Source organism: Mesocricetus auratus, unplaced genomic scaffold (genome assembly GCF_017639785.1).
Source record: "Mesocricetus auratus isolate SY011 unplaced genomic scaffold, BCM_Maur_2.0 Super-Scaffold_100691, whole genome shotgun sequence".
NCBI classification, from domain to species: Eukaryota; Metazoa; Chordata; class Mammalia; order Rodentia; family Cricetidae; genus Mesocricetus; species Mesocricetus auratus.
In genome coordinates this window covers 6,381,068-6,395,694 of record NW_024429267.1, presented here as the reverse complement: position 1 = coordinate 6,395,694, position 14,627 = coordinate 6,381,068, and the positions used below count along the sequence as shown (strand labels likewise).

Genomic DNA, 14,627 nt, shown 5'->3' with positions numbered 1-14,627 from the left:
GAACTTTAGATTCAAATAATTCTCTTACACAACCATCTGGTACACAAAGCAGAAATGATTTCCTCTCTCATAAAAAAGAAGCATATGACACTGAGGGGTCTCAGACTTGCCTCTGGCTATAAATCAAGTAAGTGAGCACTTCTTGATTTCAATCCATAGATTATTACTACAAAACCCACTGTGAGGAACACATGAAATTTATACATATTTATACCAGTTTTTAACTATGTAACTGACTTTATAATAAAATAAAAGTCTGTATTGGATTTTTTCAGCATATGAAACACTCATCTTTCAAAGAATAACTAAAATAAATATAAATGTCTGCTTTGCTGGTCATCTACTTTGTCCTGGCATACAATGGGCTCCTACGTTGGAGGCCAAAGTGGCTGCTGAACACCAGGAGGGAAACATTGTCACTGTTCCTCACTGGGCCTGGTCCTCTTGGTACCGCCACACTTTCCATCTGCCGGAGTTCTCTTTACCCACTTTTTTGATCATCTTACTTTTCAGTTCATATCATTGTTCCCCTCAAGTTTTTTGTTTTGTGTTCCCCCACTATTCTGTAACAGGAAAGAGTCTTCAAGGTGCCTCAATGATTTGGGCAAAAGGCTTAAAGGTTTCTCAGCACTAAATGAATTTATTAAATAAACTTCAAAGAACAGAGGAATGAAAGAAAATGTATCCAAGTCATACAAGAAGGTAAGAAAGCCTGGCTCCTTTTCATTTACTACACTTGAAACAAAATAGTATTTTCATCACAATAAATTGCCTTAAATGTTTTTCTTTTAATTCTAAATTTCAAGTTATCACCTTTTCAGTTACCTAGTCCATTGAAATACTCTTTTTTATACTCATTCCTTAGTCTTACCTGCCCTGTTGATGTCAAAGCAAGTGAAGACTGGCTCCCAGCACAAACTTTGCGAATAAACATTCCTTGTAAAGCTTCGATAACTTTGGGTTTATATACTCTGTTGGTATCACCATGGCCAAGTTTGCCTACATACATAAAAATGAAAACCATATTCAACTTAAGCAAAAATTTTAAGCCTGTTCTTTTTAAGCACTAAAGTTAATAAAGTACTTTAATTTTTATAGCAATGACCAGATAGACATAGAAACCTGTTCCTGATAGTAGAGGGTATTAACAAATGAACATGTCTGTTTCAAGAAAGTTAACCATCAACAACTAATTACCTTTTGTATCTTATTCTCAACCAATAAAAACTACTTTAAAGAGATAGAAAATATTTTATTTGTCCCCCTTTAAGTCTTATGTCTGTTTTCTTTTTTAGAATTAAAAGAATTAAAGTTTTTATTTTATTTTTAGTTGTGTGGGGGGGGGGGAGATCAGAGGTTTTGGATCCCTGGAACTAGAGTTGTGAGACACCTGATATGGGTTCTGGGAATCAAACTCAAATACCCCAGAAGTGTAGTTCTAACCAGCTCTTAACCACTGAGCCATCTTTCCAGCCCTTATTTTATTTTTATTGACGCAGGAATATATACATGTGTATGTGGGTTCCCAGAGAGGCCAGAGAGGGAGTGGGATCCCCTGGAGCTATAGGTAGTTACAAGTTGCTTATATGGACACTAGATACCAAACTCCTCTGAAAGAGCAGCAAGTGCTCTAAACCACTAAGCCATCTCACCAATGTCTGTATTTCTAACTTTTAATGTGTTGACAGGCTAACCAGGCATTGTAACACAGGTTTATAATTCTATTACTCAAAAAAACAGAGGCAGAAGAATAGCTGCAAATCTAATGTCACACAGCCAGACCCAGTCTTTGAAAATAGAAAGAAGGAAAGAAAAGCAGCATTTGGGGGACAAGAGGTTTAAGAGTTTGAGGCCAAGCCAGGAACAGTGGTGCACGCCTCTGATTTAAATAGTACCTGGGAAGCAGAAGCAGGCAGATCTCTGTGATATCAAGGCCAGTCTGTTCTACACAGAGAGATCCTTTTTTCAAAACAAAACAAAAAAACATAACAATAAAAATAAAAAAGATTTTGAGGCCAGGCTGGTCTACACAGTGAATTTCAGGACAGAAAGGGATACATAGTAAAACCTTGTTTCAAAAAAGGAAAAATGTGCTGGCAGTTTACATAATTTTTAAAAGGTTAAAGAAGAATCAACAGTTCATAAAATAGAAAACTTGGAAAATGATTGTAAATTAAATTATATTATTTTTACCTCTTAATTTATTTTTTAAGTTATCATTTTTGTTTGGTTTAGTTTTTGCATTTTGAGACAAGGCCTTGCTAGTCTCTAACTTTAAGCCCTCTTGCTTCAGTATTGTAAATTCTGGGACATCAGCAGGAGAGAGTCACTGTACCTGACCAAAATCTTACTTTTCTTACCTAGTACTACTGATCTATGTGAACAAGTTAGCATTCAGACAGATGACAGAGCAACTAATTAAAATGGATATAAATCTGCTCACTCACTGCAGAGATTTGTTTTGTCTGACTTCCTGACAGTCTTCCTTGTTTCCCCATGTTGTAGGACAGGGAAAGAAAGCACTGATTTTAATGCCAAAAAAACATGGGGGACATCTTGCAACTCCATAATGAGAAATTTATTTTATAAGCTGTCCTACAGACAAATGTAATAGTACTTTAGTCCTTTTAAAAATTAATTTAGTCACATCTTTATTGATATCCATAAAATATTGCTACATTAGAGCCAAAAAGTTATAAAATAGTATATATGAATTACATAGGCCTACTTTGGCTTTTTCAAAACAGGTATGTATATATGTACATACATTTACATATACCTGTCTACCAATGTGTTAACAATGGCTAAAATAACATTTTATTTGAAAGAAACAATTTGTTTTTATGTCTGTTCATCTACCTTTTATTTTTTATACTAAGTATACATAACTTGAAAGTTTTTTTGTTTAATTTTTAAGAAGAAAAAAAGTCCAAAGCTACCAAATTTTTCTTTTACATACCATTGTCTCCTCCTCCAAAAGACCACACAGTTCTTCCATCTTTGGACAATGCAATTGTATGTGAACTTCCACAAGAAACTTCTCCTACATTGCTAATGTCTTTTACTAATGTTGGAATGTTACGGCTATTACTATCTCCGTGACCTTAGATAAAACACAGAAATAATGTTAATTCCTTTTCCCCAATTTCACAAGAGTACTATGCTATCAGTTATTATAAATGCAATTAGATACAAATAAGAGAGGCATCTCTACCTGCTCTATCAGTCTCGTAGGCTGCTCCCCACCTGGGGGAGACAGGCTCATTAACAAGGCATTAGAGCTTTCTAAGCTTCTGCCACAGTACTTACCTTAATCTAATAACACATCCTTGTTAAGTTGTTTTAACTGACCACTACATTATAAACTTCAGGGTCAGGATGTTATGTTTCTTATTTATGAAACTACAGTGCCTGGTTACAATACTTACAGATTTCATTACATCTGAACAGCACCAGAATCCAGGCAAAATTATCTATAGAAATACAACTAACTTTGAATTTAAAACTAGTAAAATAAATGGCCTATGAACTCTATAGTCACTAGTTCTTAGTAACTGGTCATTTCTGCTGTGGGTGAATAATTCCAAATTCTTACCTAATCTTCCAAAGTCTCCTTCACCCCATGTATATAATTCACCATCCTCTGTGACAGCAGCACTATGTCTGTATCCAGCTGACACACAAACAACTACCTGGATTGCACATAAGTAAATCTGATAAGCATATAAACACTAACCATATACACACAGGGACATCAAAGGCATTATTACTCACAACTCATGTAGGAGTCATTATGAGAACCAAGGCTACTGACTAAGCAATCACTTAAGTGAGTCTCTTAAGTCACTGAGCCCTGAAACCCCAGCTTTGATCCATAAAAGAGGGCAAAGACTGATCACTAACAGGAATGCTATAGCATCAATCAAGTCTTTACTGAAGGAGTTGGAGAGAGTGCAACAGGAAACAATGGCAACTTTTTAAATCTAAAATTAACATAAAACCTCTGGTCTTCACTGACCAAGGAAAACTTATTACATAAGTAACTCAAAAGATACTTGTTATTAGCAATATAATTAGAATATAAGCTCACATTAAACTTCTCATAGTCCTTTTTGAAATCAAGAAATTATCTTTTTTTTTTTTTTTTTTTTTTTTTTTTGGTTTTTACGAGACAGGGTTTCTCTGTATTGTTTTGGAGGCTATCGGTCCAGCCCGGCCTCGAACTCACAGAGATCCGCCTGCCTCTGCCTCCCGAGTGCTGGGATTAAAGGCGTGCGCCACCACCGCCCGGCAAGAAATTATCTTTAATTAGTATAGTGGTTTTCTACCTTCCTAATGCTGCCATCCTTTAATAGTTATTTGTAATATGGCGGCCCCACAACCATAAAATTATTTTCAGTGTTAATTAATAATTGTAATTTTGCTATAGTCATGAATCATAATGTAAATATCTGTGTTTTCCAATGGTTTTGGGCAACACACCTGTGAAATGGTCATTCAACCCCCAAATGGGTGGCGACCCACAAGTTAAGAACCACTGGACTAGCTGAATCAATGCAGTAAGAACATATAACAATATACCCCAAGGATCACTTATACCTTCTTACATTGATCAGTATTATCAACTACTAAGAAAAAAAAAGCATACAGAAGAAAAAGTCAGCACCAATAACTCTGTCTTTTTAACCTCCAGAAGTGAGAATTCACAAAGAAACTTAAATATAAGACTCAGTTTTTAAAATGTGAATACCTAATATATTCTAAGCAGTGATAAATTCTAAGATTTTCATTGTAAATTAACTTAAAATGTAATTTTTCCATCATGACATTTAAACTATGCTGTTAAAGAAAGGAGATATTTAAAAGAATATAAGTAAAGCAATGGAATTAAGAAAGAAGATATTAAAAGAACCAGAAAATCGCAACTGTTTAGAGCATTTAGCAAAAGCACCTTAGAGTTCCATATGCAATATCTTTTCCATCACTGAGGTGCTCACTGCCCTCAAACTGGCAATCCTAACTGTTGCTATCTGGAATTACAGATGTGTGCTACCACACCCAGCACACTCTATACCTTACCAAGTATTTGCTGTTTACAGAGCTGCTTATCAAGTTTACAAAGTGGGATGTTACAAGAACATTGCTTTTGGGTTGATGAGTGAGTTGAAATAGTAAAAGCCATAGCTATGTGGTATTTATTTTATAGCCAGTTGAGAATATATCTCATGATGGGAAAAATTTATTACATGTAGTCTGTTACAAAAAATTTAAGTCTTAAAAGAGAAACCACCTAAGTCTTACCTCTGTATAAAAAAGTCAAACAAAATTAAAAAGTTCTGGAACCAATTATTTACATGAGATTCTTGACAATAACTTAACCACTCTAAATGCCTCATCATTCAAGGGCCAGAGAGGTGGCTCAGTCCACAAGTGTCTCTCGTGCATGCAAACATAAGAACCCAAGTTCAGTCACTAGAACTCATGTAAAAAGCCAGAAGTGGTGGCACATGTCTGTAATCCCAGGCTGGAACTAAGGAGACAAGAGGATCCCAGGGCTCAACAGCCAGCCAGTTTAGCTTAACTGGTAAGACCCTGTCTCAAAAAACAAGGTAGAAGAACTGGAGAGATGGCTGAGCTGTAAAGAGTTTGCTACTCTTGGAGAGAACCTGGGTTTGCTTTCTAGCACCTGCACAGTTCCAAGAAATATGACATCTTCCTCAGGCATCAGGTGTGCATATACATAGTACACACACATACATGCAAGTAAAACATCCACATGCATAAAATAAATCTATTTGTTGTTGTTTTATTAGACAAGGTTTCTCTGTATAGCTCTGGCTATCCTGGACTCACTCTGTAGACCAGGCTGGCCTCAAACTCACAGAGATCTGCCTGCCTCTGCCTCCCAATTGCTGAGATTAAAGGTGTGTGCCACCACTGCCTAGTAAAATACATCTTTTTTAAAAGATGCATTTTTGTTACTTTTTTATTATGGGGGAGGGCATGTGCATGTGCATGCAAGTATCTATGGAGGCCAGGGACACCGATCCTCCTTGGAGTTGGTGTTACAGGGTAGCTGTGAGCCGCCAGATTGGGGGTAGAAACAGAACGTGGATCTTCTGAAGAGCAGTACACATGCTTAGCCACTGAGCCATCTGTCCAGGCTCCCCCCAAAGATAAATCTTAAAAGTGGAATGCTGTCCTAGAAACAACACCCAAGGTTGATCTCACATGTTCCCACACACGTAAAGAACTAAAGTTGAAATTAAAAGGAACGAAAAATTGAATGACACATATAAAGGCATTCTATAAACCTATAATACAGACACACAAAAAGACAGAGCAGTAGACAAGAGATGACTCAGAAAAAAATCTCTCAAAACCCAACCAATATTGCCAATTACTACACCACTGTATCTAATTATTTTTAAACCCACAAGAAAGCACATACCTTTCCCTGTAGTGGGCCCTGGATAAGCTTGGGATATTTCTGGGTTGAACTATTCCCATGTCCCAGTTTCCCATAGTCACCATCTCCCCAGCTGAAAACTTCACCTTCTGTAGTAAAAGCTAAAGTGTGACCATCAGAACCTTTAGATGATGAAACTTTTTTAATGGACCGATGAGGCTCAAAAGTTAACTTTTTTAAAGTAGACTGATTATTGGAATCTCCAAGGCCCAGTCTTCCATAGCTGCCTTTACCACAAGCTCTAACAGAGCCATCCGTAGAAATGACAAAAGTACAATACTGTCCAGCTTCAATCTACAAAAGAACAGCAGAGTCTGACGTTAGAAAATGTTTTGAGAGAGTCGAAGTATAATACTTCAGGTCAAGTATATCAAAAGGCAGAAAGAAAATCATTCAGAGCAGAAAATGGCTTATCTTCCACAGAGAGCATTAAGCAGAAAACAAAGTGGCATTTTTATATTGATTTCATGCTGACCACAAATTCACCTATCTTTTCAGGTTATCTACCAGAGCACAACAAAAATGAACCAATGGGGTTGGAGAGGTCCCTAAGTGGTTAACAGCACTAGCTGCTCTTCCAAAACCAAGCTGGTTTGATTTCCAGCACCCGTATAGTAGGTCTCAACTGTCTTTAACTTCATCTCCAGGGGATTCGACATTCTCTTTCTGCTTCCGTGAGCACTGTACTCACATGGTACACAGACAAGTATTCGGGAAAACATCCTCACACATAAAAGTAAATAAATCTCAAAAAAAATCAAACAACAAAGTAAAAATTGTATCATCTTCTTATAAGTAGAGAAGGGAAATTTCCTACAAATTCCTTGAGTGTATTAAAGCAAGAATCATTCACATAAAAATATATATTCACATGTCCTATACTCATAAGGAAAAAATACAATCTAATGAAAATAAAATATAATGCTTTACATTGGACTATAGAGGGAAAAACACAATGAACTACCAATCTGGAAAGGAAAAAGTCTAGTTCTTATTTTAAGTATTACTTGTGTTGAATATAATAATTAAACCTGATGCCATTCATTAGGCTTTTTGTTTATTTATTCATTATTTTATTTGTTTTTAGGATTTGGCATTTTGAAACACATTAGTAGTGATAGTTGGCCTGAAACTTACGTAGCGCAGGCTCTGCCTCCTGAGTACTAGCATTAAAGGTGTTTACCACCAAACATTGCTTCATTAGGCTTTTAAAAAAATCTAGGTCCCAATTTAATATCTGAGTGTAGAAATGGTGTCAAAGATATGAAAGACAAAAAAAATGTATTTTTCTGCTAATATGAAAAGCTGATGTGATATAGAAATAACAGATAAATGTTCAATCAACAATTTCTTTTTCTTTTCCTTCCTTTTTTTGTTTTTTTGTTTGTTTGTTTTTTTGTTTTTTGTTTTTTTCAAGACAAGGTTTCTCCTGGAACTCACTTTGCAGACCAGGCTGGCTTCTAACTCACAAAGGTCCACCGGCCTCTTCCTCCAAGAGCTGGGATTAAAGGCTTGTACCCGTGTACCACCATTTCTGGCTTCAAATCAAGGATTTTTACTCATTGAAAAATATACTCAACATTACTTAAGACATAGAAATACACATACACACACCCATTATCTACCAGTTCACAAGGAAGACAGAACTTACGGTCTGAGCATCAGAGAAACTGGGAGCTAGTTTGGGTTGTAGTATTTTCTCCTGTGTGCCTTCTACCAACTGATGGCTGCTATTGCTGCCCCAAACATACACCTCACAGGTTTCAGAGACAATGGGAGCATCACCAGTCTGAATGCTGTCTGGGCTAGCACACGTTCTTGAGTAGTCAGAAGCCATTCTACAAACCTATTAAAAAGTTAAATATACAAAATAACCAATATGTTGTTAGTCTGGTTTTACATATTCTCTGAAATTGTCTTAACTTCTAATACTCTAAGCTACTCACATCTAACAACATCATATCCAGTTTTAAATACATATAGCTAGAATATTAACTAGCACAAAATAAATCACTAAAATAGGAAACGGAAAATATACAATCAAGCCTTTTTAAATAAAAAAATGATATTACATACACTTTACAGAAAATCAAAGTTCATAAAGACAAAGTAGGAAGAAAATATCACCTTTGACACAATGTTACCTTTTTTTATATGCACATTCTTTTTCTTTTTTTTTTGTGGTTTTTCAAGACAGGGTTTCTCTGGTAACAGTCCTAGCTATCCTGGAACTCTCTTTGTAGATCAGGCTGACCTGGAAGTGAGAGCCACCTACCTCTGCCTCTTGAGTGCTGGGTTTAAAGGCGTGCACCATCATTGTCTAGCGTCATATGCACATTCTTTAACACAGTCATTACAGTAAATACAGAAATGACAAAGGACACAAGACATTCATGAAAACTTTCTGCCAACTCTTCATGCTTGAGTAGAAAATAATCCATCTAATGTTAAAAATCATAATTAACTGCTTTCCTCTAATGGTCATTTAAGTCATTTATCTGTGTTATGTAGACCATTTATATATTTTTTTTATTTAAGTTAGAAACAATCTTGTTTCACATGTCAACCCCAGCTCCTTCTCCCTCCCCTCCTCTCCTGCCCTCCCCACCAGACACCCCAGTCCTCCAATCAGTTTCCACTCTGATCCCTGGGGGGGGGAGAGGCCCTCCATGGGGAATCTCCAGAGCCTGTCATTTCATCCAGGGCAGGCTGTTATTGGGCTAGGCATGGTGGTGCATACCTTTAAACCCAACACCTTTAATTTGGATGCAATATCAGACAGATCTCTGTGAGTTCGAGGCCAGACTGGTCTACATGGTGAATTCCAGGACAGCCAGAGCTACACATTGAGAACTTGAAGACTTTTTCTCAAAAAAGAGTATATTACTGTACTTTTTTTTAATTTCCTTAATAGGGAATCTCAGAAATGGGTTATACACACAAAAAAAGACAATCTTATGATTCTTGGAACACTCTATAACAACTTGCCTTCTAAAAAGGTGCCATAATATTAGTAGTTGGTCACCAGTAGTGTATAAATAGAGGACTGTCCTGAAAACAGTGACAGCCTAGAACAATTTGATACACAAATGTATATAAACTCTAAGCCACAGCTTATTTGCAATGCTTTTTTAAAAAGCAGGCTCCTCACCTAAAGCACAGGACCCAAGGTGACCTTCTGACTGCCCTAGCCAAGGAATATATCAGAGTATCAGTCTCACTCACTAGTACTTTATATTAAGGTTTAAACTATTTCACAAACTGATGTTGCAGGAAAGAAACATGCCATTATTTTAACTTCACATCTTCTATCACTAAAATTAACCCCTCTATTTGCTTTCCATATAATCTGATAACTTTTGATCAATTGATTTTTTTACTGATACACATAAACTCAATACAATAAAAATATTAAAACTGTGACTATAATTATTGTCAATTTGTTTACAGCTTTTTAAATAAGTAAAACAAAAAATCATAAAATGCTAATATGCGGGCTGGAGAGATGCTCAGAGGTTAAGAGCACTGGCTGCTCTTCCAGAGGTCCTGAGTTCAATTCCCAGCAACCACATGGTGGTTCACAACCATATGTAATGAGATATGGCGCTCTCTTCTGGTGTACAGACAGAGCATCGTATATATAATAAATCTTTTAAAAAAACTAATATGTTTGTTAGCATATTAAATGGGAGAAGATAGGAGAGTATTACTCAGAACCTTTAAATATAATGCAAAGTAATGGAGTAAGTATGTTTGACAAGACTTTCCTAGTGAACCAGGGGACAGTTCTGGAGATATATAATTGTCAGTTTCTAATAGAGGATCTGGAATTTCACTGAAGACAAAAGGAAGATGGTGGGAGCAAAAGAGTGGAATTGGTCATTTATAAATCTAGCACTGTGATAATGACCTTCTTCAATTTTTCAAAAAAAAAAAAAGGAGTAAAAAGAAAGCTGGAAAAATATTTGAGATTTAAAAACACATTTTTAAAGTAAAGATGGAATGTGGTTGGTAAGCAAGATTCTATAAAACCCAGATGATAAAACCAGCAGCAGCGTGATTTTCTAAACACTTCCAAATGTGTAGGAAAAACTGAAACCACTATTTTATTCATAACAAATTATGTGTGGCTCCAGGAACCACAAAGTGAAAGTAGGTGATCACAAAGCACCATCAAATACACACATAGTATTACCATCCATACAAGAGGCAGCAACAGAGGGCCTAGAGGACAGCAGAACAAGAGAAGCCTACACAGCCAGGTGGGTACTCATTAGAAGAGTAATAGGCCAATCTAAGAAAACTAGTTATACCTTGGAAAAGTTCTGCCCTTTTCCACAGCAAACAAGACCAATGGTTAAAGGAAACTAAGTTTTAAATGCCCTAGGTTCATCTAGCTTTTGTAATTTAAAGGCAGGCAGGCAGGAAGGGAGGAAAGAAGGCAGGCAGGCAGGAAGGAAGAAAGACAGGCTGCTCCCAGGACAGAGCCCAATGCAGAAGGGAAACTACTGGAGCAGACTTAAAAGTGCATCAGATAGGAACAACAGAGAGAAAAGATGGAGAAAGAAAAGATAAAAATAAGGAGAAAGCTGGAAAAACATCACTGTTTTAAATATTATACAAGAATAGGGGAAGAAATTTACTACCTTGAATCCCAATACATTCTAAAGTTCAGAAAAACAAATTTCACATAAAAAATAAATAAGAAGAAAGTACTTGAATACTTGGTCACAATGATGCCTGGCTATAATCTGAATGCTCAAGAGACTAAGACAGGAGGACAATAAGGTGGAAGTCAGTCTAGGCCATAGACCCAGTCTCAAAAAACAAAGAGAATCACGGGATGAGAAGAGTGGGAGAATACAAGGACAGGAGAGGATCCAGGGGAAGAGGGGGGTTGGGTAGACAGAAAGGAAGGGAAGAGAAAAGGGAACAAGGAGATCAAAGAGAGGATAGAAGAAGGGAGGAAGAGAAAGAATGTCATCCCTATAGTAAAAACATGACAAAAAACCAGAAAACTGTGATCTACTTCAAGCAAAAAAGGATTAGGAAAATCAAACAATTTGTGGAAGAAAAACATAAATCTGAATTAGAAATGCTCATGTGAGGACATAAGAGACTGGGGTGATTGGCTCTAAATGAACCGCTCCAAACAAGGTTCAGGATCTTCACTGAAGAGGAGGCAGGAAGAATGTAAGAACCAGAGGTTCCAAACAAAGCAGGACAGTTATGCATATGAATTCACAGGAATTGTGACAGCATGCCCAACACAAGCTAGACAAAAATGAAGAGGGACAGGAAGGCATGAAATCCCACCTCTAGCTGAGGAATTAATAGCATTTGATAACTTCTGGGAGAGGTAGTCAGTTCCCTTTAATGGCATCAACTATTAAATAGGTCAATCAAACTCCAAAGCAAGCCTCACTTCTAAAAGTAGTTGCGCAACATAAACTGGACTTCGTTGACTTAAAAGAAAGAAAGAAAGAAAGAAAGAAAGAAAGAAAGAAAGAAAGAAAGAAAGAAGGAAGGAAGGAAGGAAGGAAGGAAGGAAGGAAAGAAAGAAAGAAAGAAAGAAAGTTCAAAACTGGGTGGATAGGGAAGTGAGGGTGAAGTGGGTAAATCTAGGAGAAATTGGAGGGGGGAAATATGATCAAAATGCACTGTCTGATAGTCTCAAAGGATAAAAAATATTATTTAAAATGTTTTTAAAGAATGAAGTAAAAAGTTTTAACGTTTAGAAATGAAGACCAAAGTAGAAGAAATACAAGATTAAATGAAAATAGTATAGGGCTAGAGAGCTGCTCAGCAGTTAAGAGCACTTTCTGATCTTCTAGAGAACCAGAGTTTAGTTTCCAGTACCCACACTGAACCATCTGTAACTCCAGCTCCAGAGTATCTGATGCCCTCTGCTGCTCTCTATAGGCACCAACACACATGGCATACATTCACACAACACACAAATTCATAGGTAAATGAAAATAAACATAAGTCTTTTTAAAATTAGCAATGGCCTGTGAGTAACGAAAGATAAAAACACATTCTAAAAATGAAAAATAAACTAATAAAGTTGTTTTGTTTTTAGTTTTCAATAAAAGGTGACAAAGCTAGGCAAAATACTAACATAAAATAGGAGTTTCTCAGCCAGGTGGTGGTGGTGGTGGTGGTGGCGCTCGCCTTTAATCCCAGCACTTGAGAGGTAGAGGCCAGCATGGTCTATAGAGCTAGTTCTAAGACAGCCTCCAAAGTCACAGAGAAATGCCATCTCGGGAAAAAAAAAAGTTCCTCCCAAAAAAGAATCAAGTAAAAGGAGTAAAGATAATATGAAAAACTAAATTCTGAAATAAAGAGATCTGAAACTACATTTCTAAGATGATTATCCCAGAAAAAACAACATCATGATGTATTCTAGTAAAACTACTGATCTTTTTTGGGGGGGGGTCTTTTAATTACTACTTCTATATCTTTAGGAGTATATTTAAATTGTTTATCTGGACATAATTTAATTTTGGTACATGGAACCTATCCAAAAAATTCTTCAATCCTTTTAAATTTTCCAATTTTGTGGAGTACAAGTTTCAAAGTGTGACTTGATGATCTTCTGGATTTTCTCAGAGTTCATCATTATGTCCCTCTTTTCATTTCTGATTTTGTTAATTTGAATATTCTGTCACTGCAAAACTACTGATCTTTAAAGGGAAAAAAAACTTTCTTTCAATTGCTTTTCATTAAAATAAGCATAAAATTCATATGGAAAAAAATAATCTTTAGACTTTGATGTTTATGCCAGAAGAAAATAGAGTAACATATTTAAGATTCACAAGAAAAGATAATATGAACCAATGATTCTATCAAAACCAGTTTAAAGAATAAAATGCACAGCAGTTATCAGCATGCAAGAACTCGAGAAGCTAATCTTCTTATTCCTCTGCACTGTTACTAAGAATCTAGACAACAAGCTTCAAAGTAAAAAAAAAAAAATAGAGAAGCTAAGGGAGGGTCAAAAGTGGTTTTTAGTAATCACAAAGCAGTAGCTATTTGTATGTGCTCACACATATATGTGACATGTAACATGGTTAAAATAAAGGACATTCTACTTCTGTGATCCCTATTTGGAGGAAATGTGTACCCCATTTATAAGAAAAAAAGACATAAATATAATACAGGAAAGATTAAGTAAGCATTAGTAGCTATGAATCTCAATATATAAGTATGAATTCAGAAGGCATTTTTGCTCTAATCAATATATTAATCAATCCTGCCTCATTTCCCTTGTCCCCTCCTCCTCCCTCCCTCTCTCTCTCTCTGTAGCTTTGTTCATTACAAAATAGCCTAGAAAGATCAAATCAATAGTGAGTAAGCATCTCTAACACCCCGATTGTAACTGTGAAAATCAGCTTTCTCAATAAAACGAGAGCAAATTTGGGAGTAGATGGCTAGTGAAAGAAGTGTTATGTACATAAGCCAGAAACAACACACTGTATAAAACAGCAAGAAAGCTATCAAAGATTAGTAGCATCATATTGGAAGAACCCAGGAACAAACTCAAAGAGATTACTACCTTGAAGAGACTATTAGCCAAAATGAAGCAAATATACCATATAATAACTCCACAGACAAAACTCAGAGATTCAAACCTAATAGTTTATATGGATTTTTTAAATGAAGTTAATTGGTCAATTTTGGAGGATGATAGGGATAGCAATTCATTCAACTAAAAACCAGTTAATAAAAAGTGAATGGGGAGTGGGAGGGAACAAACCTTGAAAAAGCATGGATCTCTTGTGAGTTTGAGGCAGGCTGGTCTACAAAGTGAGCGCCAAGACAGCCAGGGCTGTTACACAGAGAAATTCTGTCTCGAAACCCCATCTCCCATCCCCCAGAAAAGTGAATGGGAGAATGGAGCACTTATTCTGTCTTTCCTATACAAACTGACAGAATAACAGTTGATAAAGGAAACAATTCTCTAAAAAGTATTCCAACTAATAAATGGAGAAAAAAACAGAATATCACACAACCATCACCCCCCCAAAAGAGGAATATGAATACATAGATTAAGAGATTTTAAACACATTTTGTAAGTGGAAAAAACTGAACTAGAGTCCAGGCACACACATGTGACAATGCAGCTACAAAAATCTACAAAGAAGTTAGTTTAAGA

General features: G+C 36.2%; 1 protein-coding gene across 9 annotated transcripts in view; it reads right to left on the bottom strand.

The window, feature by feature from the left end:
• Herc1 (HECT and RLD domain containing E3 ubiquitin protein ligase family member 1) overlaps window positions 1-14,627 on the bottom strand; it is a 162,023-nt gene that overhangs the window by 117,856 nt on the left and 29,540 nt on the right. For all 9 annotated transcript variants that reach the window (XM_040739487.1, XM_040739486.1, XM_040739492.1 and 6 more), the window contains exons 4-8: window positions 8,121-8,315; window positions 6,452-6,763; window positions 3,596-3,692; window positions 2,960-3,103; window positions 872-999 (exon numbers count right to left, since the gene is read on the bottom strand). In XM_040739487.1, the coding sequence (XP_040595421.1) occupies window positions 872-999; window positions 2,960-3,103; window positions 3,596-3,692; window positions 6,452-6,763; window positions 8,121-8,315 (876 nt within the window). The remainder of the gene's footprint in view (window positions 1-871; window positions 1,000-2,959; window positions 3,104-3,595; window positions 3,693-6,451; window positions 6,764-8,120; window positions 8,316-14,627) is intronic.